General features: G+C 24.9%; 1 protein-coding gene across 2 annotated transcripts; it reads left to right on the forward strand.

Moving 5' to 3' along the window:
- The first annotated feature begins 116 nt into the window (after positions 1-116).
- On the forward strand, positions 117-25,232 carry hay (ATP-dependent DNA helicase hay). Of its 2 annotated transcripts, none has more exons than XM_016051954.4 (20): positions 117-353; positions 2,759-2,833; positions 5,162-5,286; positions 5,568-5,648; positions 7,582-7,737; positions 7,825-7,899; positions 9,212-9,328; positions 10,744-10,928; positions 12,248-12,319; positions 12,668-12,774; positions 13,797-13,900; positions 14,001-14,073; positions 14,788-14,907; positions 16,491-16,693; positions 18,261-18,326; positions 19,395-19,531; positions 20,023-20,237; positions 21,510-21,658; positions 22,992-23,123; positions 25,052-25,232. In XM_016051954.4, the coding sequence occupies exons 1-20, from the start codon at positions 335-337 to the stop codon at positions 25,169-25,171; spliced, it is 2,331 nt and encodes a 776-aa protein (XP_015907440.1). In that variant the 5' UTR covers positions 117-334; the 3' UTR covers positions 25,172-25,232. The 2 variants fall into 2 exon arrangements, with proteins under 2 accessions (XP_015907440.1, XP_015907441.1); XM_016051955.4 differs by having other exon boundaries at positions 218-545.
- The last annotated feature ends 21 nt before the right edge of the window (positions 25,233-25,253 follow it).

Consider the following 25,253-nt stretch of genomic DNA (forward strand, 5'->3'; position numbering starts at 1 on the left):
TGATTTTAAAAAAGTGTCAATAAAAGAAAATTAAATAACAAAATCTTTTTTACTTCTACTCCGATTCTAAATAAAAATACACGGATTCAACTGTTTAATCAGTTTTTTACAGCTTTGTTCATAATGTTCTTTAACTCATCCGAATTTAATCCAGTTTCTATTTAATCCTCTTTTCCCGTCGAACTAAATAAACATGTAACTTACTTGACAACACTAGTGCTATCCATTTTAACCAGGGACTAATTTAGGGGATTACCTTTGCCTTTACTTCTGCCTTTATATCTATGATTTTAACTGAAATCAGTGGAAATCTGTTTCTGCTTAATGATTAACCATGGGCAAAACTAACAAAGGTACCTAAAAAATTTATAATTCATTTGATTGTAAACAAAATTACAATCAGTTATTCATTTGGCGTATGTTTCGAATTATTACGAAATAATATATGAACCGGAATCTTAAAATCATTCACTGCATCTAATAAAGTTTAGTAATTCTATTTCTGTGTATGAGTTAATGATTAACCATGGGAAAAACTAATAAAGGTACATGAAAAGTTTATAAATCATTTAATTGTAATCAAATTGACAATCAGTTATACATTTGGCACATGTCTTGAATTAATTTTGAAATAATATGTAAACAGGAATCTTATACTCACTCACTCACTGCATCAGATTAGAGTTTACAAAGTTAAGATTTACCGAAATCTTATCTAAACATCATTAACCCTCATTGAGTAGTTTTAGAAATTATATGCCTACAATTATTGTTGTCTACCAACAAATTCACTAAGCTAGACGCGTGATAAAAACTTCTAAATGTAAGTAGACAACAACATATTAAGTCGACGACAGTTCTGAGTATTTAAGTGGCCTTATCCTTGTATTTGTTTACCTTTAAGTGCAATAAAATATTTGCTTTAATTTGTCTAAAATTAAAAATTGTGTAATTTTTCTTATCATTATAGAAAGTTTTATTATTGCAGCAAGCCAAAGTGTTATGAGACACTTTCTTTAAGGTGTTTTTTTATAAACTTATTTTTGAATGTATGGAGAAGTGATGGAAAGATTCGATGCTGATAATTTCCCAATGCCCAATCTATATCTTTTATTTGTTTTGATTTATAAGTGAGTGGAAGAACTTGATATCGTAGATAAATCTACACAAATGATAATAATGCCCATATAGCTCTTTCTTCTATTCTTAAGGGGTTATAATATTTCGACTATGTCAACTTTCATCTATCAAAAGGTACTTCAAAATAGAATGAAGTTAACCTGTCTTATATATACAGTAGAGAACCGATTATCCGGAACGATCAGGACTATCGCTATTCCGGATAACTGATTTTTCCGGTTTTCTGAATCGCTACAAAAAGCCGTTTTTTTAGTGTTAAACCCAACTAAAAAAAAATAATATTTGGAAATAATCTTAAAAATAAGAAAAAAAGATGAAGTAATACACTAATGATTATTCCTGAAATGATGGTAAGGTAAACATCTTTTAAAAAAGAAAGAAAAATCCTAAAATCTTATAAGGAAAAAAAAATTTTTTTTTAAAAATTGCGGGAAAATTTATCAAATTTCGTTCCGGTTTTTTGGTTTTCCGGTTTTCTGATTTCCGGATAACGGGTTCTGTACTGTACTAGGAAATTGGTATTTAATATTTTTAGTGGTAGTTTAGTTATGCCACTCTCATAAAAAATTTGTAGATTAAAGATCAAAATGCTTATACCGATTTCTCTTTTAATATATCTTCAACTTGGAAACTTGTTTTCAATTAAAAAATACATCTTGTAATACATTAAATGAAATATTATATTTAATTATTATGAACAAGGTTATTAAATGTTTTGGGCATTGTGTGTAGGAAATTACATGATTGTAAAACATAAGCAGAATTTTGTAAACTTCAGGTATTATCCTTTAATGTTTTTTGATACAATATGCGAATATGCTAAATAATCTAGTAAGTTTTATTATTAATATTTGTGTTTAAATGTGAAAAAAAAAACATAACTATATATTTTTTAAGATTTTAAAACACTTTGAGCCATAAACTATTTAATGAAATTAATATCTCGGCATAAATAGAGTGAAACTGTTGCCATCTTTTTAATGTTATCTTCAGTTTTGTATGCCTTCAGCTAAAGTTAAATGAAATAATAAATTGGATGTAAAATTGTAAGCAGCGAAAGTACAATAACAATATAGGACTGTATGATTTTTAAGCTTAGACATGAAAATAAATCTTAAGAAATAACCTGTGGTCTTATTACAAATTTTCGCTGCTAACCCCATGTGTATATAAGGTGCTAGCCCTTTTGTACAGTTCATAATTAGTAGATTTCATATTAAATCTAGTTTTTAATTTTAGGATTTATAAAAGCACCATAAAAATTCCTTTTCAGACGATGAAGTGTAGTCAAATTTGATGAATCCATGTCATAATGTCATATCAAAATGAATTTTATTATGATTCCTAACAATTTTTTTTCTTTTTCCCCCCTTTCTTTTCTTCCACTTTTTCAATTCATAATTTTTTATTTTCATTTTCTTACTCCTTTTATCATAGAGAAATTTCTTTTTTTACTTATAAATGATTTATGATAAATAAGTAGACTTGATGCCTTTTTTTTTAAAAAAAAAAATTTTCTCTTCTGAATTTGTAATATAAAATTCTTTATCTTAATTTTAAAAAAAATACCTCTTTTAAATAAAAATTTATCAGTGTTTTAAAAAAAAAATTATTTTAGATTGGAAGAAAGGGAAGAAAAAGTTTTACAAAAAAGGCTTTGATGACGATTATGCTGAAGAAGAAACTGAAGCTGGTAATTTATATAACTTTTTTGTTTAATATTGTTACTTCTAACTTAATTTGTATCATGAATAGCATTTTACAAATGCTGTGTAAAATTATTTTTTTTTTCAGAACTAAATTTTTTTTTAATACCATTTGACAGATATTTGGCACTTTATCTAGGTTTTATATTAATATGTATAGACAACAAGTAGTGTTTTCACATTTTTGGAGGAACAAGGCTTTTTTGAGTGACTGATGAATGTTAGAGTTAAAAAAAAATAAATTAAAATGGTACATGTTGTTGTCGTAAATTGAATATATGTTTTATATATATTATAATAGTGGATGAGATTGATTGAATGTGAACAAAACAATAGACTAAATACCTATAAAATCCAGAAATTAAATAGAACCCAATCATAATAATATAATGTGTTGAAGTAGAACAAAATTTGTATTTGGATATAGTGATTGAATGAAGAAAAGCAATTTATCAATTTCAACGAAAATATCAAACAAAATTAATGCGAGAACTAGGATAAAGAATAATTGAATAATGTGGTTGTACAATAGACGCCCGGTGGCTGAGCGGTAGAGCTTTGCAAAAAAAAAATAATTAATGGAAGGAAAAAAGAGAAACAAATGGCAAATAGAGAGTTAAGATTCTTTTTGAAAAGAAAAGTGAAATTTTTGCCAAATAAAATATTTTAATATATTTATGTTAGAATTGAGGAAGGTCCCTAATTTAAGAAAAATCATTTAACATTTTGCATGGAATAAACTCAAGCTGTTATAGAATAGAAAGTAAATGAAGTTTTATGAAAATTGAAAGAAAAGATTTAAATCAAAGAGTAATTGTAACATTATACAATGTGTAACTGTGACAGATGACTAACAAAGTAAGTTATGATTTCTAGTTACATTAGCAGCACTTACTAGCATTGTAATTCTTTCTTTGCTTACTTCAGTTCCTGAGCTAAATTTCTTGTTTATAGATAATAATGTTTTCCGGGTCGAAGAGCGCCAGTTGAGCCTACTGTTACGGTGGTTTAAAGACACAAACTCTACTTATCTTAACCAGTGATTGTTTATTTATATATATATATATATTGTCGAATTCATTTACATACTTTAACTATCTAAAATACTTAAATTAATAATGCTTTAATCAGTAACAAATTAAAATAACAAATTAAATTAATTAAAATGCTTTGATTAGAAACAAATAAACTAATTGGCATGGAGAGAACTTATCCATACTGACGTTCATAATGAAAGTTGGTGAACCTCTAATGACTCCGTTCTACTCTTTTCGTTTCTGTTGTCTTTTTTTATATCTTATATACTATCCTTTTTGTTCGATAAAACAATTGCTAAATTCTGGAAAGGTCACGTAAGAGATCAAGCTTGGACTATAGACTTGTGATTAACCCTTTTTGGCAAGTATTTCTTAGCTTTAATCATGAGTGTTTATTTGTATTTGCTAAGGTTCTATGTACTAATGGAAGTTTCTACAGTATTTTAAATCTAATCAATTATTTTGGAATTTATGATAAATCTATTTTAAATGTTTTAATGGGATTCTGAATTAAGTGACGATAAGCGTCACACTACTTTAATCAGCGTTGCAGATAAACTTGTCATATATTTTTTGGACTCAGTCAAATTTTTAATTTCAGAAGTAATAATTACAGATTAAATGAATTTAAAGTTCCTAAATCTACTAGTGCTCGCTTTAAATGTTGTATCTTTTTTGAACCTTCATTGAAAAGCATAGCTTTTTCACATGACATCGGTCCCCTCTTCGTTGTTGTCCTTGTGTAATATTTTGTACTAACCAAAGATGTAATGCTTTGTTTACATAATATTCAAAACTTGACATTATCATCGTTTTTCATTTCATGCTGCCTTCTTCTTCGTTTAAAACATTATAATTTCCCAGAATCTCTGGAAATATTCTAGAATTTTCAATTGTACTGCATTCCTTAAAAGTTCTTTCTTGCCAAAAATTAAAACCTGTAATTTAGAAGTTTTAAAGAGGAAAAAAATGCTCAAGCTGTTTTGCTCCATATGCTGTTCATTTTGCTCTCCTTGCTGCTTCATTTTCCATTTTATAAGTATTTAAATATTTAGATTAGAATCTGAATATGCATAAAGTAATGGAAATGGAAGCAGGAAAACAATTTTAGACTGTAATAAATAAAAATACTTTAATGTATTTGCAAAGTGTATTGTTTTCAAAACAAAAAACAGACTTAACATGCGATAGAAGAACATTTTAAACATGTGACAGACTTAATTTCAATCTTCAATGCTGTATAACTTATACATAAATAAACATATATTTATGTTTTAGATGTCATACCTGCGGCTGCTAGTCAACAGATTACTTCAGAAACACCAGAAGATGAATTTGGTGCCAAGGATTACAGAAAAATTATGGAACTACGAATGGACCATGCTTCTCGTCCTTTATGGGTGGTATGTTTAAACTACAATTCTCAGCCTTGTATTTTTGGTTTATCTATTTTGTCATTATTAGTTTTTTTTTCCATTATTGTTTGCTATAAATTTTTGTGCTGTTTTATTTTATTCTTATTTTCTGTATCTAATATATATATTACAAGTATTCTTAAAATATGTATTAGACTGATTGGAGTATTTCAAGTAACTATTAAATTTAAGATGATACATAATGATAAATTATATTATTTGAATATAAGTTATTTTATCATTATTCAATTGTTGTATTTTTTTGACAGGCACCTGATGGCCATATTTTTCTTGAAGCATTTTCACCAGTGTACAAGCATGCTCACGATTTCCTAATTGCTATATCAGAGGTATCTATTAATATTTAATTTAATAAAAAATATTGTGTGCTTTCATATTTTTATAAGATCTGTCTGATGATGAGCTAAATAAACATCAGTTTTCAGTATTATTTTTAATTCCATTGTAGTTGAGAGTTATTTATTATCCCTTTTTTCTGAATGTCATGAAAATAACTGTATAGTAAGTACTAAAAGTCTACACTAAAATCAAATTTAATATTATATTTTTACTTAATTAAAGTATTCTTGTTGTTAGACTGTTACCCGCCCTACCTTTACATTATATTATACTAATAATTGCATATTATATTATACTAGTAATACCTTTACATTATATAATACTAATAATGATTTGGCACTAAATAGTGCTAAATCTTATGCTTCTGTAATTTCTTCTTTTATTGTATTTAGCTATCCATAAATTGTAGTGCAATAGCAATAGTTCAGCTGAAATGTAAAATAAAAATATGTCTTGATTTGCTTGTAAAAACTAACAACTTTTTATTATAGTTTTTTTTTCTTATAAAATGTTTTTTTTTGGTATTATTTGAAAATATTGCAGAAAAGATTATTACTAACTTTTGAGTTTTACCAAAAGAGTTTTTGTTGATTGTGACACAGAAAATTTATAACATTTGAATTGTTTGAGCTCATAAACTTTTCAAGAAACATGTTTATTTTTTTTTTTTATATTTATATATTTGTTTGTAAAATTTTTGTTAAAAAATGTCTTTTTTGGAAATATATATTTTAATTTTTGTTTTTCAGAAATTCATTTTTTTGTTGTTAACTCAATCTAAAAAAATATTTTCACGTTCTTAATTATTATTTCCATAGTTACAATAAGCTACTAAAGGGTGAGAAAAATACTAATTTGATTAAATAGTTACTATAGTAATTCTACAAAAGGGAAAGAAAAATTATTGCTTATTTTCTAATATGAAACTTTTGATTTTAAAATGTCTCATTTTTGCTTCATTTATTGTATGTACTTTATATTGTTATAAGCTGTTATTATTTGTTTGATTTTATTCTTCTCTATTGAAACAAAGATAAAAGGTGTCCCAAAAATGACCAACAATTTAGATAATCAATCAAAAAAAAAAAAAAGGAATAAAATATATAAATCTGTTGCATTTTACTCAGGAAACCAAAAAATTTATCCTCAACGAATTCTAAAATTTGCACTATGTTTGAAATTTTGTCGAAAATGGCGCTCCTGATTGTACAACATTAATTTCAGTTGCGCACCACTCAAAAAAATCCAAAAATTTAGCTTCATTTTTCAAGGCTTTATTTTTTAACAGCTATGGAAGCAATGCAATGTAATTTTGGTCCCAGTCAGACAATGTAGACAGCACCTGAGTTGGTACCTGTCTCTCCAATCATCCACACCTCAACCAATGTTAAAAAGTTCAGTCTAACCACATTAAACATACACCTTGCTGCCTATACATGGTAATTGTTTAGTTAACTGCCAGGATCAAACTCATAGCCTCAATCCTTCACCAACAGAGTGAATGATGCCTTTACCAACTGGACTTCCTGAGTGCTTAATTTCTTATGCATGCCAGACCATTTTAAATTAAATATTTGATTATGTACGTCTCACACTGAGTATTTTAACATTGTTGCTGCTAATGAAGGCTATTTTGAAAGCATTGTTTAATAGTTTTTTCCTAGTCAGTAGTACCATTTTTCGACAAAATTTATAATTAATTTTAAGGCTTGTGGAAAATAAATTATTTAGTTTCCTAAACTGAACATTGTACATTAATTTCTCCTCCCGTTTTTCTTTAATCAATTTTTTAACATCTGGCCATTTTTGAGACAACCAGTAAGAAGCTTCAAAAATCTGTTCATTATACGTTTGTTTTTTATTAATTTGTTGAATAAACCAACAATGAATTTTGTTTTGATATAGTGCATTATTTTTATTTAGCCTGTTTGTCGTCCTGAACATATTCATGAATACCGTCTCACTGCATATTCTTTATATGCTGCTGTGTCTGTTGGTTTACAAACAAATGACATTATTGAATATTTAAGAAGACTTAGTAAAACCAGCATACCTGATGGCATTGTAGAATTTATAAAGGTGAATAACATTTATTTTTTTATTTTATTTCAGTTCACAAATATTTTATTTTATTATGTGAATTTAATTCAATTTTTCTTTTTTTAGCTTTGTACTGTTAGTTATGGAAAGATAAAACTGTTATTGAAGCATAATAGATATTTTATAGAAAGCCAATTTCCTGTAAGTATATATGTGTGTGTGTGATTCTATAAAATTATTCATTTTTAAGTTAGCTAATTTGCTTTTATTGGAGAAAAAGAGATTTAATGTGAAATAATTTTTTTATGTTATTGTATTACTTTATAAGAGCCATTGAAAGATTTGAACTTAATCAAAAGTGTTGTATTTTTTCTCTTTTTTTTACATCTGTGCAAAATGGAGAACAATTTCATGTTGAGATTGTAATTTATAGCTGTCTTAATCTTATTTAATGCAGTAATTCTTTTGTTTGATCAGAAAAAAGCATCCATATAAAAATATTTCTTCTGTGAAAGACTTTATTATTCAGTATTGTAAATATATAAACTAAATACTTTTCTTATATTTAAAATATGATTTACTTATTACCTTTCATATTAAATGACTATATAAAGTTTTATTTTCCTATATTAGACTCATATAAATAAAGCATTTTTTTAAAATCTGAAATACTTATAGCCTGTCATATTTAAGGACCATTGTTCAAAACTTATTCTATTTCAAATGCTAATGATAATTCTTTTATATAAACTGAAACAGTCAATTCGATGGCTTTTAGTTACATAAAAAATTTCATAACATAAAAAAAAATCACATAAAAAAATAACATGTGAAAAATTTCACAGACATATTAACTCATTAACATTAAATTTAATACACATATTTTTTTCACATCTTTTTTTTTTAATAGTTATTTCCAGTTTCTTTTTTCTCCATCTTAAAAATTCTTATTTATTTACAATGAATAAATATCGATTCATAATTAGCATCTATTTATTTGATTTTAATTTTTGTATTTTTGATCATTAGCTAGTTTTTTTATATTTAGTTTATAGTCGATGGAATGAAGTATTTTAATTTAGCAAAAAAAATTAATATCTAATGAAATAATTTTATAATTCAGCTTTTTAAATGCAAAGTAGAATTGAAAAAAAAAATCATTCTGTTTATATCTTTTTTCTTTCTTCTTTAATTCTAAATATCTATTGGCTGCAATTAATGTTCAAACTGTATCATGAATATTTTATAAGTTAATGTAGGAATTTTAGGGTACTATAAAGTTCTTTTAATTAATATTTTTTATAAAATAAAATATAGATCTTTTATATTTTAAATTCTTATTAATTTATGATTAAAATTCTAATTAATTTTTTAATTATTGTGATTTATTATTTGGCCTGACTTATATTTAACTTTCTTTTGCTTTTCTTTTTTATACAGTTCAAAAGACTTTTATGAATGAATAACTAAATCATTTGCATAATTTTTTACATGATTATTTATGTATTTTTAGGAAGTTTTGCAAAAGCTACTCAAGGATCATGTTATCCAGGAGTGTCGATTGAAGCGAGATGAAAATGATGATAGCGCAATTACAAACGTTGATGGAGTAGCCAAAACTGGACAAGGGGTAATGGATATTGTTAGTTTGATCTAAGGTTATTTGTATATGAATTCTTAAACTAAATTATTTGTCAATATTTATATTAATTCCAGAAAATAGATTATTTTAGATGTAGCTAATATTATAATAATAACATCATGGTAAGTAAACTTGGAACTATTCATTTACAATGTTTAAAATAGTACCTCATTTTGTAACAAACATACTTTGTTTGTCCTCAAGGATAAGTTCTGTGAAATTTACTTAAAGAAGTTGGTGTTAAATAGTATGGGAATATAAAATTAACCTAGATAAAAATCAAAAACATTTTCCTGAGAGATTGAATTAAATTTTAATGTTTTATTATTTGTGTTTGAAAAAAATTATCCCTTTTTGACAAATAAATTTTAGTTGAACAGCAACTTAAATCCTGTTTGAGGTTTTCTTACAAAGGAAAGAGCCAAATTATGTAGGGGCTTAATGTACAACTATATTTGATATTATAATATTTTACAAAGTTTTTTTTTTTTTTTGAGTGTTAGCATTTAAAGTTAAAATTTATAATGCTAAGTGACATTCAGATCAATAAGGTGTATATATTAGAAAATCTTTTTTAACATTTTGGTGGAGGACTAAATCAAGAAATTCTTCTACATTGATAGATTTTGTATAGATAATAAATAAAAAAGAAAAGATTTATTAAAATTTGGTGACATTCTGGGAGAAACTTCTTAGAACTCTTTCTCTGCATTTTAGCTATTTTCTTTCTTATCTGAGCACCAGATGCTATTGAAGTTTAAAGGTTTTTGAATAAAGGGCATTTCATGTTATTGTCGATCACGACTAGTGAATAAAATTATGATTTTACCCTATTATACCAGTTATAGGATGATATATGCATACAGTTTTAAAAAGGGGTTGCATGATTTGTTTTGCTTACATTCATTTTCTTTCCTTCTCTTAATTTGTGCATTATGCTCCTTTTGTATATAAATTTATTCAAACAGATTCTTTTACTCCCCCCCCCCTTTTTTTTTTTTGTCCTGAGATTTATAAACATACAAATTTAAAATATTTATCTTTGTGTTAACTGTAATTAAGTTTCTAATTATACACATAAAACCTTGTGTATTTAACTTAGAAATTGTTGTCAAAAATTAAAATTTTTTATTGATTTTTCATATTGTTGATATTAGTTTTTATGAATAAAAGTGTAAGTCTAATTTAATGTTTCTGTTGATTTTATGGTCATTTACTGGTGCAGTGTTTACAATGATATTCTTAGTTTCTAGAAATTAATATGATAAATAATTCATATGAATTTTTTTCATATAAACTTTTATTGTTTTATTTGTATTGCATATAAAGTGTCAAGATGAAGATGGTTATGTTTAAAATGGTAAAATAGTTTATTTTATTCTTTGTTCATAATTTTTTTCCAGTCAAATGGAACTAATGGGGCTATTCCTGGTAAAAGCACAGATGCCACTATTGAAAAAAATGAGAGTGTTCCTGATGATATATTTAATTTCTATGAAAAGCTTGAGCGTGAAGAGGAAGATAAGGAAGATTTCCAAACAGTTTCTGTAGAAATTAATCAAGAAAAAATTGAAATCCTTCAAAAACGGTATTCACAATGGACTTGCATTTAGGAAATTATCCTTATTAGTTACTAATATTTATATAATTATTAATATTTTTTTGGTCAATATTTTTTATTAGTTCAATCAAAAATGTTTAACATTCTAAGAATAGGTAAAGCTGAAATGCCCTATGCTAGGCGTGTACATGTATACTTTGTACGGCTGCTTCATTAACAAAATTTGCTTATTAATTTACTATAAAGTAAATATTAATTGTTTTGATTTTTTTTGTTGTATAACACTATTTGAAAATTATTTCAGTAACTGATACTGTGAAGTGGCACATAAAAATGGATTTTTGAAGTTTAAGTTAAGTTCCGTGTTTGATTTCAGTTTTACTTTTGTGGTAACAACATTGACCTTATGATTACTTGATATTAAAAAATTTGCTTAGATCTTTCAGTTTTTCTCGTACAGTTTCTGTTTTCTGTATAAAATTAATTTGATGTTTTATTTTTTCGTAATTTTACTTTTATAATACAAAAAAAGCATAAGTTTGCGATTTTTTTTTTTTAAATGAAAACAATGTATTTCGCTTAGGAATAAAATTTCAATTAAATATGTACAAATTGATAGTTATAGTTAATATTTTTATATATATATTTAGTTATAAATAATATTTTTAGTGTGAAATATAATTTTTAACAATCATTTGATAAATAATGTAAACAATTATTTTTGACATTTCTTGTAGTTTTTTCCGCATGCATATTAAGGCAAGACTCTCAAGTTCAATAAAATTTATATAACTATTATAAATGTTTACATTAAAGTTAACCATGTTTTTTGTAACAATTTTTAATGTATTTTAAAGTTTTTCATAGAAAAATAATAATAGTTTAATAGTATCTTTTATTATTATTTTTTTGTCTTTCTGATTAAAACTTTACCATTTTACGTGAATCTATAGATCTCTGACGTGCTTGAAACATTTGTGAAATTAAACATTTTGCTGTGTCAGAATCGATGATTATTCTAATTAATTCAGCATCAAAAAAGCATATAAAGTATGGATTTTAGTGCACATTAAATGTTAGTTGCTAATGTTACTGATGATACCTGTACAAGACAATATGTGTTTGAGAAAGCGAGAGCTTTCTATTTGTATTGTATAAATAAGAATCTAGTTAATAGTCTGCAAAATGTAATAATTGTTACTTTTTTATCTTTTTTATTTTAAAGTTATCAAAAGTTTAATTTGTTTCATTATTAAAATTTAAGCTTCTTTGTTTTGTATTTACTATTCTTACTTACCTTTCTCATATTTTTTTCTTTCTAATTTTAATTTTGTTTTTGCTTTAAGGTGTATTGAGCTTGAATATCCTTTGCTGGCAGAATATGACTTCAAAAATGATTCTGTTAATCCTGATATCAAGTAAGTTCACATTTAATATAACATTATGTATATATATGTATATGTATATTAAAATATAATTTAGAAAGTGTTATAAAACATGTGTTTACTTTCATTTAACAATATTTATAAATTTATTTTAAAAAGTTTGTTTCTAGATGTATTTATATTGCAATAACTTGTGAGGAAAAAATTTAGAAGTATGACTTTTAAATATTATTTTACTAATGTATAAGTTCAAACTCGTCGAAGTTGAAACTTTCATATTTAAATTATTACATTTGGATCCAGAGAAATGATTTTTAATTTATTATTAGAAACATTTTTTCTTATTTCTATTAGTTTGAAATTTAAATGTTGATTTTTTAGTATGGATTTGAGACCCATGGCTATATTAAGACCTTACCAAGAGAAAAGTTTAAGAAAAATGTTTGGAAATGGTCGTGCAAGATCTGGAATTATTGTGTTACCTTGTGGTAAGTTAGATGTTAGCGTTTTTATCAAGAAGCATATTCAAATAAATATATCTTAACAATCAGTTTATAACATGAATCATATTTTGTTTTTAATTTATTTAACTGAAGCATATTTTTCTATGTTCTTATATTACTACTTGCATTTCTGAAAATCTGTTTTAGAATGAAGTTCCTCATTTTAAATATCATTTAAATAATGTATATCAATTTTTAAGTTTCAATAACTTTTTAATGAAAATTATGTTATTTGCACCCTCATATTTAAATAATGTTTTTAATTTATTATTACTGCTTCTTAAGAATGAAACCTTCAATAGTTGAAGTATTTAAAAAAATATGAATTCTTAAAATTTTTTTCTTCTCATATATAAAATATATTGATATTGTTGAATGATTTTGTTTTGGAATATATTTTATTTGGGATACTTATATTCATTAAATAAATCCAATCAACATGAGAGGTAGAGATGGAAAAGTTGCTAGCTATTTCTATGCTTTGTTTTATATATATTATTAACATTTGTTATTTTTGTATTAATATAACATCAAAACATCTGTTCAATTTATGCTTAAGAATCATTTGTTTCACTAAGATAATTTATAGATAAAAGATATCAAATACTATCAAGAAAATAATTGTTATTTAGGGTGATATCTAATATCCCTTAAAGTAAAACGTAATTCATATTGCTTGCAGTATTATATATGTAACCTATTATTTTTCTTAACCTATTATTTTCGTAACCTTGTATTATTTTTCTTCATTAATCTCTTCTTTCTTTTATTCTTTTTATCTTGATTGTGTATATATATACAAAATAGTAAAATTTGTTTCCATGTTTCAGTGTCACATGACACTTAAACATGTTTAGCTTTTAATAAAATTTTACTATTTGTAGTTTTTAAATTTTGTTCTTAATCCATTTCAGATTTATTGCAAGGGAATACTCGCTCTATTTTGTGACTTTTTTTCCTTTGTTAAAGAATTTGTATGAATGCTTAATAATATTTTTATTTTTAAGGTGCCGGAAAATCTTTAGTTGGTGTCACTGCTTGCTGCACTGTCAGAAAAAGATGTCTTGTACTCTGCAATTCTGGTGTGTCAGTAGAACAATGGAAAACTCAAGTTAGTAATATCTAAAAAATAATATAATAGTAATATTTAAAACATCTTTAGCGGTAAATATTAATGGCAGGCTCATGTATTTCTTCACCTTTCTATTTAGTTTAAAATGTGGTCCACAGCTGATGATAGTATGATTTGTCGTTTTACATCTGATGCAAAAGATAAGCCGATGGGTAAAAAAAAAATTTTTCTTCCTATTCTTGAGTTTAAAGCATTCTTATTTTAGTGTTTGTATTTTCACATTTCAAGCTAAAATTTAAAATATTATTTAAAAGCTTGCCCTAAATAATTTTACTATTAAATAATTTTATTTATTTCTATTTTTTAATGTTGTTTAAAGAACATTAAATCATTTGGCAGCAAAATTAGTTTCTTGATAAAGTTTGTTATTTTTTTTTATTCAGTTCCTTCATAAAGTTATATTCTTTGTGAAATTTTTTAATAAGCGAAAACATGTTATTCAGAAAAAGCTGTTTGAATTAGATTTTCCAAAGATTTTTCCCTGATTTTATAAATGTGCTCTTTTAATCTATAAATGTAATTGAGTTTGGCCATTATAGGTTACTATTTTAAGCCAATACAGGCTAAAAGAAATAACATAATTAAGCCAATTAGCTCAAAATACAAAAGTAAATATCTTTTAAAAATAGTTTTACTAAAGATATTTAAGGGAACATAAGAATTCTTTAACTGTAAAATATACCTAAACAAGCGTATGCCTTACTGATAGCATAATAAGATTTAGTTTGTTGCAAAAAAAAAAAAAATCCTATGAACTATATTATTAACTTAAAAACTATTCTTATACATTATAATTCTTTATTGAAATTAAAAAAAAAGTTTTTTTTAATGTTTAAATTAAGTTATTTATTGTCATATTTTTTCAGGATGTGGTATTTGCGTTACAACATATTCTATGATTACACATACTCAAAAAAGATCTTGGGAGGCAGAACAGGTGATGAATTGGCTTAAAGAACAAGAATGGGGTTTAATGCTTTTAGATGGTATTTATTTTACTTACTTATCCACTGATTATTTGTAATTTTGTGTGGTAATCGAATCATTAATCACAGAAAATTTTTCTCAGATTCAGTGTTTTGCATCTATTTTGTCACCATCAATAAACAGTAATTAACAACTCAATTGATTCAATACAAGAAAAAAATTAATAGATTTTCTTTGCTGCTCAAACATGCTTCTAGTTCTTTAGAAACAAAAAAAAAAGCAATGCAATATTAAAAAAAAAAATTTGTAAAATATTTCAAAAATTGTTCTTACCCAAACCTAATTAAAATGTATTTAAATACAGTGATTTGTTATTCTTGTTTTGTAAATGTTTTAAGACCACAATATAATACTACTCTTTCATAATCACAATTACAGTGATATCATATAGATTTTGGCACTAGGAACATCTCTCAAACTACCACAAAATTGATGTTTTAAAATATAAAATTCGAATGAAATAAAAGAATATTAAATTTTGCTTTGTTTGATCACGCAATAAAATAAATAAATAAAAAATTTTTGATTCTTTTCATCCAAAAAAAAAAATTTTAAAAAAATTGCGAAAAGGTGATGTGATATATTAGTTCAATATTTTGTTTTTATAGAAATTAAATTCTGAATTTCCAATAAACAGTCATATATGATTACCATCATTTGCAACTTAAATGACCAAAACTGAAGAAAGTACATGAAAAAACTTTATATTAAAAGTTGCAATGTTTTTGAAGAACCTTACTTCTAAATACAGTACATAACTTGTTATCTGGAAATCAGAAAACCGGAAAACCAAAAAACCGGAACAAAATTCGATAAATTTTCTCACCATTTAAAAAAAATTTTTTTTTTTCTTGTAAGATTTTACGATTTTTCTTTCTTTTTTTAAAGAGGTTTACCTTACCATCATTTTGGAAATAATCATTAGTGTATTTCTTCATCGTTTTTTCTTATTTTTAAGATTATTTCCAATTTTTTAAAATTTTTTAGTTGGGTTTAACAATTAAAAAAACGGCTTTTTGTAGCGATTCAGAAAACCGGAAAAATCAGTTATCCGGAATAGCGATGGTCCCGACCGTTTCGGATAATCGGTTCCCTACAGTAAAACCATTTAAATTATTAAATATTTTTTATAAAGTTATTTTGAACTAGAAAGACAACAAGTTATTTTAAATTTTGCAATAATTTCTTTTCTTAATCTTGAATTTTTTAAAGTATTTTATGCATCTAATTTATTTTAAGATTTTAAATTTTAATTAAATTCATGTTAGTTTATAATTTATTCTTTAAGGGATATTATTCTTTGCATATGAATTATAAATTGTTTACTAAACTGCTCTCTTTAATTGTTTATTGGCTTAAATAATCTTTTCCTCATTCAACTACAGTTTCATAGTAAGTTTAATGTTGTGATATAGGAAACTTTGATTAATTTAAATTTCTACTTATTAATGCTGGTTTGATTGTAATTAAAAGATTTAATTTATGACTGACTATTATTGTCCAAATAGTAAAATATTTATTACTCTTTAAGTTTATTAAATTATCATTTAATTTTCTCATAAAATATTTATATTTAATTCAGAGGTGCACACTATACCTGCAAAAATGTTCAGAAGAGTTCTGACTATTGTTCAAGCGCATTGCAAACTTGGACTGACTGCTACACTAGTTAGGGAAGATGACAAAATTCAAGATTTAAATTTTTTGATTGGTCCTAAGTTGTATGAGGCTAACTGGCTTGAATTACAAAATAATGGTTATATTGCCAAAGTTCAATGTGCTGAGGTATGTATTATCTATAGAATAACATTAAATATATATAAAGCTTTAACTAAATGCAGTTTATATTAAAAATTTCAAAACTGATGTGAAACATATGAATATTTAACAACATTACATCATTTAGAGAGTAAAAGAACCATGTATTTTTAAAAGAACAATAAAATGTTGAGGGATGAAATAAGTCCTATCATTTCTGAAACGTATTGTTTTATTTTATAAATGGTATCTTAAGAAGTGCTGATAAATATTCATACTATTGATGATATGTTATCTTTCTCTAATATACTGCTTTAAAATTTTATGACTTAAACATATTTTCATGATGTGGAAAGCATTGTTAAAAAAAAAAAAATTATCAAAGTCTTTTAGTTGTGCAAAGGAACACTCTTTAATGTTTTTGGCAAATAATTTGTTCAAGAGACTGTCTACTGCCAACCAATGTAAAATAGTTTGATAAAGATCTTTGATTTTCTTTTTTATAGGGATTTTTTTTTGTTGATGGGATAGCTGAGCAGCATACTTTTCTTAGAATATATTTTCCCCCAATACTGTAGAGTAAGACATTAGAATTAAATGGTGATAGCTATTTTATTTAATATATTTTTATATATATCTTTTATTCTTTCTAGTCAGGGGTGGGGGGAGGAATTTCTCCTACAGCAGAAAAAACCTCACCAGGAGAAATAGGTATCATCCAACACAAGTTATAGAAAGGAAAAACTCTCTTCCTAAAAATATATTAAAATAATTTGTATGCCGTTTATAATTGCAATCTAGTTTAATTAATAGTACTGAGTTTGAAGCTATTTAAAATACCTTTTTTAATAAGTGAAAACTGAAAATCAGTTCCGGGAAAGGTAAATGTAATGAATTTTTTAAAAGACTGAAATAACTGTAGTTCTTCAAATGAGTACAGCAGAAACCAAATTTTATAATTACTTAAAGGACTGTTAAAATGTCCGAATAAGTATAAATATGATTAATATTACGATTATAACATATCCCACACTAAACATATATGCGACTACAAATCTCATATTTTATTCTTCTCCTTCATAAGAGGATAATTTTTATAAGCATTATATAATTTTTATAAATTTATAATTACTGTTAAATGATGAGTACAAAGATTTAAAATTTTCTATTACACAGAAAATATTTTTTTTAAAGGTGTAAAAAGTTATGACCTTCTGGTATCATATTAAATTAAATTTGTTTTTAACTTAAGCTATTCTTATATTACTTATTGCTAAACAATTGAATAAGTTATTTTTAGTTTCTTCCATTTTGTCCAGTTTCTACTGGGTTTTCTAGTATCCTGAAAGAAATAGGTTTCTTTCTGACAGAACATCCGTTTCTTAATACTCTCTCTCAGAGAAATGACCACACACTTTTGACAAATGTGATACAAGTTCTTTGATAACTGTAAAATGCTTAAATCAACATTTTGATTTCTTATATTTTCCAAAGTTTATATATGATTTTGTAATTGCACAAAATACCTGGAATTATGTATTACATTGTGATACAATTGTCTAATTTTTTTATTACCATGTATCTTTTATTTTAGGTATGGTGTCCAATGTCTCCAGAGTTTTATAGGGAATATTTGATTGCTAAGGCAGCTAAAAAATTAGTAAGCTTTTAATTTTATGTGTAGTTTATACTTTGTTTTACTATTTTATCTTGTTTTGCACAATTTATGAAGACATCATTGTTAAAATGCTTTTTCTTATTGTACATATATTACCATTTCTTATATTTTATACAAGAAATTTCATTAAAAATTATAAAACTTCTTTAAAAGGGTTTGTATGTTTTTATTCAATTTTGGTTTTGTATTTATGTAGATGTATAATGCATATTTATTTTTAATAACCAGAATTGACTGAAAATTATTAAATAATTTTGTTGTACATAATTACTTAAAAAGTTAATCTTGAATGTATTCGAAATTTTGAAACAGCATTGTTTTGATGTTTCTATCTCGCTTACATATTTGAATAATTGTGAGATAAAAAAAGTAGTTATTTTCTCTTTTGTTCATTATATGTTTAATATTGGCATAAAATCTGTGTTAATAGTAACTTATCTTAAAAAATTTTGAAATTATGTATGGCTAAAAATAAGTTGTGTAGTTTAAGCAATTCGTTTTGAAATATTGATCTTTGCTTATTAAAATAATAGGTGGTAGATAGTTATTAAGCAAGAATAATTATTAATTAACCATTATTTCATATCATTCTCTTCTCTCATTTTGAAAAATGTATAGTTGATTTTAATTTTAACTAGAAATTTATTTGCTATTAAAGTGAAATAAATAACTGTTACTAATTTTAATTAAAATTTTTCTGAAATACTTGGTAGCAATTTTTTTTTTACAAAAATAATAGATCTTTTGCAGATGAATTTTAATTAAAAATATCTTAAATTTATGTTTGATTTATAATCTTGAGAATTTGTATATATTTTTTAATATTGAATCAATATTCCTTTTTTTAAGTCTAGCAATTTAAAAATATTAAAAAGTGATAATTTGTAAAATGTAACAATTTAAAATTATTGATAATATTATATAAAGTGAATTGTTATTACTCATTTTCTATTTTTAATTTTCACATTTTTATAAAAAGATACTTTAGTGGGAGGTAAGTATTAAAATGAATTATAAATATTGTTAATATTTTGTAATTTTTATTTCTAGCTCCTCTTTGTAATGAATCCAAATAAATTTAGATCTTGCCAGTTCCTTATTAGGTATCATGAAATAAGAAGTGATAAAGTTATTGTATTCTCTGATAATGTGTTTGCCCTGAAGCATTATGCTATAAAAATGAACAGGTAAGTTGATACCTCTGAATCTTTTACAAATATTCTTTAGTTTTATTGTATTGAATTGATATAACTTATTATAGATTTGTAATATTTTTTTAAATAAAAATGTCTCTTCTTAAAATGATTTTGTTTAATGACATCTGTACATTTTTGAAAGAAATACATTTTGATGTAGTTATTGATAAAAAAAAAAAAATTCTCTCTAAAAAGCTAATTTGTTTATAAATATTTTTATTTTCTTTAAAATATTATAAAAATTGTATTATTAATTAGCCAATATTGAAAGTCCCATTTTCTGACTTTAAGTATTTTTTTTTTAACCATAAGAATTTTAAAACTTATTTCTTTAATTTTTTTAAGATTTATCCAGGCAGTTATTTCTTCATTTAGGAGTGTACCTTTAAGATAAACTCTTCTCGTTCATAATATTTTCTTCGTTTCCATGCCTTTGAAGTACTTGTTTTTTCAGTTATATATTTATTATTTATATTTTTTAGACCTTATATTTATGGGCCAACATCTCAAGCCGAGAGAATGCAAATTCTACAAAACTTCAAGTACAATCCTAAAGTGAACACAATCTTTGTATCTAAAGTAGCTGATACATCTTTTGATTTACCAGAAGCTAATGTTCTTATCCAAATATCAAGTCATGGTGGTTCCAGGAGGCAAGAAGCTCAGAGATTGGGAAGAATTTTGAGAGCAAAAAAAGGTACACACATATATTATACATATTGCTATTTGAAATATTCCATATCTTCCAGTAAACGATTAGTGGTTGTGACTCTGAATTAATTTACTTTCTATGATTTTTATTTGAAATAAATGTTTCAACATCAACATCTTTTAACATCAACATTTGTATCTTTAGAAACATTTTTTTCCTACTACTAGAATGATGTTTCCAATCGTTCCAATTCACTATTTGTGGTAATGACTCAAAATTTATTGGCTTCCAATAATTTCCATTTAAAGTAACTGTTTCAACATTAATACAGAAAACACTAAACATCAAATTGTATCAAAAAAGTATTATGTATTAAGGCAGCTCCATAAAAAGCTTTGTTATACATACATATTTCTATATGTCAACTTCACTGTTATATATATATAATATAAGAAAAGAGTGAAAGGATAACACATAGCCAATCACAGAACACTTGCAGTTAGTAACGCACAAAGCAGCCAATGAAAATTGAGATCGCATGTGTGTGAAAAGGTTATAATTTTTAATGATGCTGCTTGCTAATATGTTAACAACTAAACTTACCATCTAAAGCTGGGTAGCGATTTTTATTTTATTTTGAGTATGTCTCATAATGATGTCAGAATTTTTCATTGTTGTCCGTGCATTTTTATTGGCCTAAAAATCACGAGGTAGGATCCAGTTTTTCCTCCTTCATTTCTAATTGTTTTGGTTGTTATCAGCATAAAATTAACAAAAGTCGTAAAGGTATTGTTTTCTTTTAAATATTTTTGTATCCCTAATTTAAGTTGTTTCCAGCACTGCAATTATTAGCGAAAATTTTAAATTATGGTTGTGAACTCATCAAATTTGTTAGAACATTATAATGTTATAAGAACATAAATGTTATTTTAAAAAATGATTACTTCGAAAAATTACTTTTGTTCACCAAGAGATCTAAATGTTCATAATACTAGAAAAAACAATTATTGCTGGGAAGCGAGTGGTTGCGAACAGGGGGCTTAGCCCCCAAATATATATATATATATTTTGAGAAATAGAAAGTATTTTTATCATATTCCATTATATGTTTCAGAAATTTTTGTTGTAAGTAATATTTTGTTTAGATATAAAAATATTTCATTGTAAATAATGTAATTTAATAATTAACAGCATTTTATTACTAAATTACAAATAAACAGCATTTTCTTTATTTTTGTAGTTATTTGATTAAAAAGAAATATATTTTTAAAAAATAACTATATGCAATAATTATTCCGAATACTATTGTATTCTTAGGTGCTTATGCTGAAGAATACAATGCCTTTTTCTACACCTTAGTATCCCAAGATACTATGGAAATGCATTATTCTAGGAAGCGACAGAGATTTTTGGTGAATCAAGGCTATAGCTACAAAGTTATCACTAAATTAATGGGAATGGATGAGGTTTGTGATCAAATTATGACTTTAATAGTTTTGAAAATTGTGAAGGAGTTCTTGTGATTCATATGTTAATGTCTAAAATCCTAAAATAAGTCTAATAAATATGTCAATACATAAATCGTTGTTTTATTGACATTTTAAGTAAGTTTTGATTTTTTAGAACAATATACTTCAGCAAAAAATAATCATTTTCAGCAATATTTAGTATTGGTTTCAACAGTTAATAGTAAAAAAATTTAACAATTGTTTCAAATAAAAGTGATTTATTATTATTTTATATTTGAACAAAACCTATTATTGGAGGAATATTTTAGGATTAATTCTGTGAAATATTCTAAAATTGATGGAAAATTAAAATGATAATGTTGAACTACTTTTGTTTTATTTAAGACATGTTATTACTGCCTATAGCCCTCATCATCAATAATTTGTAATAGTTTTATGTAAACAAATTTACAGATTACTTTCTGATGCATGTATATAATTTTAATATCTTCGTTATTACTTTATACTCAATAATTTATGTCCTAAAAAATGTCGTTATGTTATTTTTCTTCCTTGTTTGTTTTTGAAATAAATGTTTTTTTTTTATAAAAGAAAGAAAAGAATAATTTTAATGTTGAAAAAAGGAATACCACTTTTCAACTTAGAATTTATTTTTATACAATTGTGTTCATTTTCTCGTTATTTGTCAATTTATCATTCACTTTTTTAATGATAAATTAATTAATCTACAAATTTAGCTTGTAAATAACAATCAAATTTTCGATGCATTTATACAAGTACTAAATCTTACCTAATTTGAATGTGGAGATTTTAAATCTGAAACTATTTTAGTTCCAAAAGCTACAGATTTTTTTAAAGGATATTTTTTTTTATTTCATTTTTGTATGAATGTAAACATTTATGAAAAACATAGAGGTTTATATATATAAACTTGTCTGCTCTTTTGAAAATAAAGACTAGAAACATATGACTGTTTCCTATCACATCATAAGCTGAAATGTATTATTGTCTTCTTTCCGCCATTCCCTACATAGCAGAGAAGTGGAGACACTTAGTAGTCACTCGTGGGAATTTTAAAATGTCCTTTTTAGGAATATATTATTAAATTGCATAAAGCCTGTAACTTGTAGAGAGAAACTGATTGCAGATTTATAATCAATGATGCTAAAATATCTCAGATCTATTTATATCTCATTCTCAGTGTAATCTAAACATTAAAAAAAATATTTTAATAGAAAAGCTGAATGTAGTGTGGTAATTGTAAAGGTTGTCTCCTGAAGTTGATGAGATAATTTTACACCTGTAATTTCAATTAATTTTCTATATACAGCAAGAAGAATTAGCTTATAAAACAAGAGAAGAACAAACTCAGCTTTTACAGCAGGTATTAGCTGCCAATGATGCTGATGCTGAAGATGAAAAAGTTCCTTCTGAATTTTTAGGTGGCAAAGCATCTCAACAGGTAACCTATATATATCTATTTATTCTTACAGAATTTATATTATTTTTGCAGACATGATTGTGCTCCAGAAAAAATCCGGATTTTTTGCTAATCGCTATCCGGAAATCCAAGGTTCGGAAGTTTCAAGAAATTACCGATTACATTTTTAATATTTTATATAGAAATATTAGAACTGTAATTTATACTTGACACACTTTTCATTTGTAAATATTTTTTCTGGTATAATAATAAATGTGATTAGAGATAAAAATAAACTTATACCTAATTATTCATTTAAATTATGCTGCATATAATTTATTCAGAATTTCATGTTTTGAAAATAGCAATGACTTAAATTCATGAAGACATTAAATTTTTGAAATGCCTCATTAATGAGTTTACTCAAGAAATTTTCAGGATTTTCGAGTAGGGCTCACAATCATTTTGTGATGTAAAATGAATTTTGCATTACATGATTACAATATGAATTTTTATTATTTTATCTGTCTAGTTTTATTTGCTATTGAAATAAGTTTTGAATTTATACAACGTTTTATGCTTTAAATGAAAGGAATGTGGTATTCATAAACAAGTTGTTTTGTGTATATTTGCTTCTAATCTCCCTAATTTTTGCCCTAACACAAACGTATTTCAGAATTTTTTTTTCCTATATGGTTTAAAACAAGAATTTGTTTATTTCAGAGAAACTCTAAAAACAATTTTAAAATGATTAATTTTTTAATATTAATGCATTTATTTCAAAAAAGATAAATTAAAAACTATTTTTATAAGTAACTCCAATTTCAGATGGAATAAACAATTTAAATACAAATTATTTTTGTACCTAAGCTGTTTAAATATGAGTAGAATATAAGCTATGCTAGAAATCAAAATGCTATATGAGAGGCAACAAATTTATCTTAACACAAATTTACTATTACACTGCATTTAGGCGTTTATCTTATCATATTGATTAGTATATATCGTAAAGCATATGCAATGCAATATATATTAATCAATATTATACTTAAGAATATTGTTTTAAAAAATTGTGTTTCTTGTTGATTTTCAAGATGCAATTTAGCTCTTTGTAAATAGGAAGTATTCTTCCTATTCTGGAGAGGTTCTGTGTAATACAGTAATTAGCAATCTTATTGAAAATGGAAAAATAATTGTCATCTAATGGATTCCAAGTAATGTCGAGATTCCTGGTAATGAGGAAGTACATTTAATAGCTACATCAGGATATATTTTCCCCTTTTTTTTATTGGAAAGCAAGACATCACATGGCCGATTGGAACTGGCTAGGCGCAGGATTTAAAAAAAAAAAAAAACTTATTGATTGTTAGAAATATAAATACATTGGTGTAATCGGCACAAACGAACAAAACTGAAATGTTTCAGAAATAAAAATATTCCAAATCAGCTACTGTTTAGATTTAACAAATTGTATGAGTTTATACTATTAAGGGAGGGATTGGGAAATGTTGTAATAGCTATTTAACTTTGGATACAGATTTCTCCTAGATTCTTTTGTTAGGCTGAAAGTTGCTTTAATTTTTCCCTTAAGTAATATAAAGACTATGGTTTTATAAAGAAACTGATTTAATATTTTTTAACATAAATAAATATCTTAAAAATATGCAATCAAAATGAAGCTTTTTATTTATCGAAAAAAATGTCTATAATTTTTCATTTAGTTAGGAGAATCTCATATCAAAAGTTCTGTAGTTGTCAGTTAGATACTTTGTCAGTTGATACTTTTTTAAAAATAAAAATTACAAAAAATTATTGGTTATGAAGTTTTTACTATTTATAGGATAAGTAAAGTAAAATAATTATTATTAACAATTAAAACCTTATATAATGCTATTTTAAGCATATTGACTGAACATAATGTAAAAATATATCTTATCTTAACCATGACTAAAACATATTTTATATTGAAGGTTTCTCGTCGTGTTGGTAGTATGAGTTCATTGTCTGGTGCTGATGATGCTGTTTACATGGAATATAAACTTAGAAGAGAAGGCAGCAAACATCCTCTTTTCAAAAGATTCAGAAAATGATGTTAAAATATTTTTGTACAGATTAATTTTGTAAATAAAATGTTTTATATTTATTCTATAATTAAGTTTTTATTTCTTAATT

This window comes from Parasteatoda tepidariorum, chromosome 10 (genome assembly GCF_982258835.1).
Source record: "Parasteatoda tepidariorum strain Cologne lab strain chromosome 10, Ptep-v5.0, whole genome shotgun sequence".
Lineage (NCBI taxonomy): Eukaryota > Metazoa > Arthropoda > Arachnida > Araneae > Theridiidae > Parasteatoda > Parasteatoda tepidariorum.